The sequence below is a fragment of the Poecilia reticulata genome, chromosome 7, assembly GCF_904066995.2.
Source record: "Poecilia reticulata chromosome 7, P_reticulata-male-v2, whole genome shotgun sequence".
Classification (NCBI taxonomy): domain Eukaryota; kingdom Metazoa; phylum Chordata; class Actinopteri; order Cyprinodontiformes; family Poeciliidae; genus Poecilia; species Poecilia reticulata.
This window is the reverse complement of record NC_088836.1, coordinates 32472825-32479903: the sequence shown is the minus strand read 5'-3', so window position 1 is coordinate 32479903 and position 7079 is coordinate 32472825. Positions and strand designations below refer to the sequence as shown.

Sequence of the window (7079 nt, the reverse complement as noted above, 5' to 3'; positions counted from 1 at the left end):
GCTGCACCTGTTCACCACAGGCCACGCCCATCTACAGGTGCCAGCAGAAATCTGACTCCACACAGCCAATAAAAATGCTCTAAAAATCTTTATTGTTCCAGAGAATATTAAACATCAGCACGAGCGACCAATCAGAGCCCTCCGTCAACAGAAAGAAAACTGAAAACTTGTTTTATTAAAGCTTAAGAATTTTTTTTTACACCAGGCCCCGCCCACATTCGAGACTCCGCCCACTTTAGGGCTTCTCAGTCATCTCAGGCTCCGCCCACTAAACACCAGAACTCAAAGAAAAGCCAAAGTTCTGACCCAGGGGACGTCACCTGAACACACCTGTTGTCTTTAAGCTCCGCCCGCATCGGGTCAGGAGTTCGACAGTTCTGAACTGAACGGATCCGAATGAGCAAACAGTCCAACATTCAAGAAAATTCTGGTTCTGGTGTTTTCATGGTTTAAAATCAGGAACAGAAACCGACTGGGAGGGAGCCGGTTCTGACTCTTCACATTGTGTTGGGTTGGTTCTGAAGGAGAACAGAGTTTGTACCAGAACCTCACAGTATGATGGAGGAGCTCCAGAACCTTCAGAACCATCAGCCCGTCTGATTGGATGCTGATGTAACTGGACCCGAGTAGAAATGAGTTGGAGGAGTTTCAGAACCTCCGGAGCAGCTGCCGGTCGGGTTTGGACCTTCGACACCATCAGAACCAAGGTCCAGTATCGGTGAGCTCCGGTTCCGGCGGAGCATGTTGAGTTGTTGGCAACCATCTTTGTGTCAGGTGGGATTCTGGGATCCGGCGCCGGTTCTTACATTCCCTGAGAAGCTCCACTTCTCTTTGGCGCCGGCTTGGAGTCTTTACCGGTTTCTATGGAAACGGAAAACAGACATCAGCAGCGTTGTCACAGTGGGGCAGAACTCCTCTGGTCCGGTTCTGGTTCTGACCTTGCAGCCATCGGACCTGCGTGGCCGGCCCGTAGCCCTTCTGGTTGCGGGCGGCGATGCGGAAGATGACGGCGGGCTTGGTGGTGTAGTCGATGTGCGCGTTGGCCAGGGTGGAGGCCTGAACCAGGCAGCACGGGTCAGAACCACAGTACACCCTCATGAAGGCCAGCTGGGCCGGGCCAGAACCGGGCGGCTTGGCCTGGCTGGACTGGATGGCCAGGTACACAGAGTACTCTGCGATGCTCCCCGCGGTGACGGCGGGCGGCTCCCAGGTGAGCTGGGCCCCGCCCAGGTTCTGGAGGGACAGAAATCCGTCAGGACGGGACGCCGCGTGTTTCCATGGTAACGGCAGGAACTCACCTTGCTTATCTTGATGGCGCACGGCGCTCCAGGGAACCCGGGGAGGCACGTCTTGAACGCCGCCACCTCGGAGAAGGCGCCGCGGCCGCAGATGTTGATCCCCGCCACCCGGAACTTGTAGGCGGTTCCCGGCTGAAGCTCCACCCTCCTCATCTGGCTGTAGTCCGGCGCCGCCACGCAGTCGTCCTGCAGGTACACAACACCCGCCAGTATGACCGCGACGACTCCATCAGCCCCCCCGGCCGGTACCTACCTCCAGCTCGTCGTCATCGTAGGGAACGTAGTAATGAGTCACAACGGCGTTGGTGACCTTCATGATGCCGACGTCAAACCACGGGTTCTCCTTCGGCGCCGACTTCATACGAGTGGTCGGTTCCTGCAACACAACGATGCTTCAGTGTTTGTCGCGTGCCGTTAGCATGTTTGGACAAATGAGCGGGATGTTAATGAAAGGGTGGCGTGTTCCTGGTACGTCAGCCGGCCTTCGGGTCGTTGGCCTGCTGCTGTGTTCTGAGCAGGCGGTTAGCATGTCAGGGTGCCGTTAGCACGTCACTGTGTTGTTAGCACGTCACTGTGTTGTTAGCACGTCACTGTGTTGTTAGCATGTTACTGTGACGTTAGCATGTCACTGTGTTGTTAGCATGTCACTGTGCCGTTAGCATGTCACTGTGACGTTAGCATGTCACTGTGTTGTTAGCATGTCACTGTGCCGTTAGCATGTCACTGTGTTGTTAGCATGTCACTGTGCCGTTAGCATGTCAGGGTGCCGTTAGCACGTCACTGTGTTGTTAGCATGTCACTGTGCCGTTAGCATGTCACTGTGCCGTTAGCATGTCACTGTGTTGTTAGCACGTCACTGTGTTGTTAGCACGTCACTGTGTTGTTAGCATGTCACTGTGTTGTTAGCATGTCACTGTGTTGTTAGCATGTCACTGTGTTGTTAGCATGTCACTGTGTTGTTAGCATGTCACTGTGTTGTTAGCATGTCACTGTGTTGTTAGCATGTCACTGTGCCGTTAGCATGTTGTGATGCAAGATCATCATTGTCAGCGTGTTCAGAGAGTTGATGACATCTTGTCTGTATATTCTTGGCATGTTGATGGAGTGTATTATGGTTAGTTATAGTCGGTGATTCTGCCATGTTAGCATGTTGTTAGCGTGTTGTTAGCCTGATCTTAGCATCTTTTTACTATTGTTTTTATTCTTATGTGGGTCTTTGGTTCTGCCGTCTACCGGTACTGATACGTCCATGTTGTCTTACAGGAGGCGTCTCTCTGATGCCGTTGGTGGTTTCCGTCGCCATAGCGACAGCCATGCTCTTGGTCTCCGTCACCAGAGGGGCGGGGCTGAATGTGCTGGCCAGCCGGGCGACGGCGCTGATGACGGCGGCGGCGGCGGGCTGGGAGGCGTGGCTCTCTGCGGTCGGGTCGTTCAGGCTGTCGGCCGGGGCGAGCCCCTCTGCAACAGAACCAGAACCGGGCTGAGCGAGTCCAGGCTCCCCAGCCGACACAGAGAGAAATGCACCTGACTCTACCTGTGGGCACCCTGCTGTGTTCTGGTTCTGGTTCCTGCTGCTGTTGGACCAGCGCCGCCAGCTCCTGTGGTGTCAGAACGATGCGGACAGCCTGGTCGCCTGATTGGCCGGCCTCACCTGCAGACACACCGACATGTTTAGAGACGGTGGTGGACGCGGAGACGTCTCTGTCCTCTCGCTGTCTCACCTATGGTCCTGGCTGCTCCCTCAGTCGCCAAGGCAACAGCCATCTGGTCTGGGCTCTGTCCCGTCGTCAGCGTGAAGGTCATCGTCCTGGAGGTCTCCTCACCTCCGTCCCCCTCTGATGACATCAGCTGCTGAGGAAGACCTCCGTCTGAGGACGCCATCTGGGTCGGGGGCGGAGCCAAAGTTAGCGTGTGCACATGCCGGTGTTACCTGTCGCTGCACCAGCATTCACCTGAACCTGCAGCGCCGACGCTCCTGATGACATCATGCCCTCTGATTGGCCGTCTGTCAATGCTGGCTCCTCCTCTTCTCCTGTTGCCATGGCGAGGGTTTCAGACTCCGCCCTCTCAGCACCAACCAATGAGGAGAGATCCTGCAGAGAGGACCAGACATCAGAACCTGCCGGGTCGTCCAGTCGGCATCCAGTGAGCTTGCCAGGCTCCGCCCCCCACAGGAACCTGGGCAGGTGCGTCTCCAGGTGATGCTCCGACTCTGACCTAACTAAACAAGAACGGGTGACAGACGGACGTACCGGGACAGACGGACCCGGTGTGGGCGTGGCGTGCGTTACTGTGGTAACCGCTGCGCTCTGACTGACCGCAGCATCAGATGAGGGGGCGGAGTCTGTGGCGTCTCCATGGAGACCATCTCCACTCTGTTGAGCTGCACATCAACAAGACAGGAAGTGATGTCACAACCACACCCAAAAAAAAAAAAAGTCCAAAAGTCCCAGAACCAGGTGAGCAGCTACCTGTAGCGGTGGTGGCGGTGTTGGTGGTTCCGGTCTCATGAGTCTCACAGGGCGGGTTGGAGCACACCTGTCAGCACAAACGGGTCATTACCTCACCTGGACCAATCACAGATCAGCAGGAACCTGACAGGTGCTGCCTCACCTGCCGGACTCCGCCGGCTCCAGCGGTGGTGGCGGTGTTGGTGGTTCCGGTCTCATGAGTCTCACAGGGCGGGTTGGAGCACACCTGTCAACACAAACTTCATTTTGGGGTTTCCATGGCAACGCATGGAGAAGCAAAGCCCTCAGACTTTAACGCGGCCGCAGCGCTCCCCCAAAGCGCGATCGGACCCGGTGTGGGCGTGGCATGCGTCGCTGCGGTAACCGGTGCGGGCAGAGGGCAGCTGTGGCTACGGCCCAGTAGCTCACCGCCACCAGGGTGAATGGCTGAATGTAGGGTGAGTCCTCTGGACAGTCCACCTTCAAGCTAGCATGTGCTAACATTAGCATTTTAGCTCATTTTAGATATAATAGCAAAGAAAGGCAGTGTTAGCCCACACTGATGCTTCAATTAACGTAAACATGGCATTTTAGCTAATTGTAGTTTTTGCACTGCCATTAGCATGGACAAGCTAATGACTGTATTTTAGCTAAACGTAATATTTTTAGCCAAATTTAGCACATAAACTGCTGTTAGTCAGCATGATAGTAATAGCATCATCATCAGCTAATTGTTATTTATAAGCTAGGCATAACATGCTCATGTTACTGAAAGCAGTTTAGCTAAACTTAGCATTTCATGACATGCTAAGCTGCTAAGTTTTCACACCTGCAGAACTTGACTCAGCATCAGGATTCATCAGATTCGGGTCCGACCGATACGCTCACTTTGACACGCCTTAAAGTTCTTCAGAAATTATCTAGTTCCTGTTCAGCTTCAGCTGTTGGAATTGTGGCACCTCTGGGTTTCCATACCTCCATGCAGGAAGGTGTGAAACGACTCGGTTCAGTTGGAAGGAAACGCCCGACCAGCTGCAGCTGCTGGGTCGTACTGAACGGGTCATCACCTCACCTGGACCGATCCCAGATTGATCACCTGCAGTGACAGGTGCCGCCTCACCTGTCGGACTCCTCCGGCTCCAGCGGTGGTGAAGGTGCTGGTGGTTCCGGTCTCATGAGTCTCACAGGGCGGGTTGGAGCAGACCAGGGTCACCGCTGCAGGGTCAGAGAGCGGAAGCAGCTGATCAGCGCTGTGGCACGGCGGCTACCTGAGCTCCGCAGGTGTTCAGGTGCAGCAGCTACCTGTGGCTGCGTCTCCCTCGGCGTTAGTGGTGGTGGTGGTACCTGTGGTGCCGCCGGGTTCCTCTGAGGTCGGGGAGGCCATGAAGGAGACGGGCAGGTCCTGGACCAGCGGCTGCGGCTCGGCGCCGCTGGGCGTCGTGATCAGCGTCACCTGCAGACAGGAAGCAGGGGGATCGTCAGAGCGGACGGGGCTGACTGAGCCCACACCTGCAGCAGGTACCTGTCTGGGTCCGGTTGCTGTGGCAACCTGGCTGGCCAACGAGGCGGTGGGCGTGGTCAGCGAGGCGGTGGGCGTGGTCAGCGAGGCTCCTCCCAACAAGGCGGCAGAGACGCCTGCAGACAGGAAACAGTCACACGACCTGCGCTGGCGCCTTGTTGGCGACTCCTCACCTGCACCGCTTACCTGTGGTTCCCTTGACGACCAGCTTGGTGCCAGCGGCAGCCGGAGACACCAGCCTGATTCCGCTAATCGGGACGGTTCTGAGGATGGTACCGGGCGCCCCGGGGGCTCCTTTCAGCACCACCTGAGCGCACAGAGGGGTGAACACCTGGCAGCGCCTCACCTGTACGCCGCCGTGACCTCAGAGTGCCGTCTCACCTGTGTGACCCCCTGCTGGCCGGCGGACATCCTGGGGACGGCGTTGATCAACTTCTCTGTTCCTGGAGTTCCCACCTTGGAGCTCAGGATGGTGATCGGACTGTTCCCACCTGCAGGGGGCGGAGCCTGCGTTAGTGGGCGGAGCCTGCGTTAGTAGGCGGTCCGGCTCGGCCCGGTGGCCCAGGTGAGCGCGGCGTACCTGCTGCTCCCTGCAGAGCCGACAGCGGGATGGTCTTGATGATGGCGGGCTTGTTGGAGCCGGCCTGCGCCGTGCTGATGATGGCGGTCTGCTTCCCGTCCGCCGTGCTCACCAGCTTCAGGATGGTTCCCGCAGGAAGCGCGCCCTTTGTCTGACAGGAAGAGGCGGGGTTAAACTCGGTCTGAGCGCTGGACTCGACACCCGTCCAGAACCACAGGTCCAGAACCACAGGCCCGGAACCAGAACCACAGGTCCAGAACCACAGGTCCAGAACCACAGGTCCAGAACCACAGGTCCGGAACCACAGGTCCAGAACCACAGGTCCAGAACCAGAGGTCCGGAACCACAGGTCCAGAACCACAGGTCCAGAACCACAGGTCCAGAACCAGAGGTCCAGAACCAGAGGTCCAGAACACAGGTCCAGAACCACAGGTCCAGAACCACAGGCCCAGAACCGGAACCAGAGGTCCAGAACCACAGGTCCAGAACCACAGGTCCAGAACCAGAGGTCCGGAACCAGAGGTCCAGAACCACAGGCCCAGAACCAGAGGTCCAGAACCACAGGCCCGGAACCACAGGTCCAGAACCGGAACCAGAGGTCCAGAACCAGAGGTCCGGAACCAGAGGTCCAGAACCACAGGTCCAGAACCAGAGGTCCGGAACCACAGGTCCAGAACCGGAACCAGAGGTCCAGAACCACAGGTCCAGAACCAGAGGTCCAGAACCAGAGGTCCAGAACACAGGTCCAGAACCACAGGTCCAGAACCACAGGTCCAGAACCACAGGCCCAGAACCAGAGGTCCGGAACCAGAGGTCCAGAACCACAGGTCCAGAACCAGAGGTCCGGAACCACAGGTCCAGAACCGGAACCAGAGGTCCAGAACCACAGGTCCAGAACCAGAGGTCCAGAACCAGAGGTCCAGAACACAGGTCCAGAACCACAGGTCCAGAACCACAGGCCCAGAACCAGAGGTCCAGAACCACAGGCCCGGAACCAGAGGTCCAGAACCAGAGGTCCGGAACCACAGGTCCAGAACCACAGGTCCAGAACCACAGGTCCAGAACCAGAGGTCCGGAACCACAGGTCCAGAACCGGAACCAGAGGTCCAGAACCACAGGTCCAGAACCACAGGTCCAGAACCAGAGGTCCAGAACCAGAGGCCCAGAACCGGAACCAGAGGTCCAGAACCACAGGTCCAGAACCACAGGTCCAGAACCAGAGGTCCAGAACC

The 7079-nt window shown here is 57.2% G+C and overlaps 1 protein-coding gene across 2 annotated transcripts in view; it reads right to left on the bottom strand.

Annotated features, from left to right (window-relative positions):
* Nucleotides 1-69: 69 nt before the first annotated feature.
* hcfc1b (host cell factor C1b) overlaps nt 70-7079 on the bottom strand; it is a 12757-nt gene continuing 5747 nt past the window's right edge. For both annotated transcript variants that reach the window (XM_081609438.1, XM_081609439.1), the window contains 17 exons: nt 5848-5998; nt 5649-5758; nt 5454-5574; nt 5271-5383; nt 5051-5201; nt 4869-4963; nt 3912-3995; nt 3770-3836; nt 3551-3681; nt 3251-3391; nt 3020-3179; nt 2833-2949; nt 2560-2756; nt 1552-1674; nt 1299-1484; nt 939-1233; nt 70-861 (listed from right to left, as the gene is read on the bottom strand). In XM_081609438.1, the coding sequence (XP_081465564.1) occupies nt 803-861; nt 939-1233; nt 1299-1484; nt 1552-1674; nt 2560-2756; nt 2833-2949; nt 3020-3179; nt 3251-3391; nt 3551-3681; nt 3770-3836; nt 3912-3995; nt 4869-4963; nt 5051-5201; nt 5271-5383; nt 5454-5574; nt 5649-5758; nt 5848-5998 (2301 nt within the window). In that variant the 3' untranslated portion in view covers nt 70-802. The remainder of the gene's footprint in view (nt 862-938; nt 1234-1298; nt 1485-1551; nt 1675-2559; nt 2757-2832; nt 2950-3019; nt 3180-3250; nt 3392-3550; nt 3682-3769; nt 3837-3911; nt 3996-4868; nt 4964-5050; nt 5202-5270; nt 5384-5453; nt 5575-5648; nt 5759-5847; nt 5999-7079) is intronic.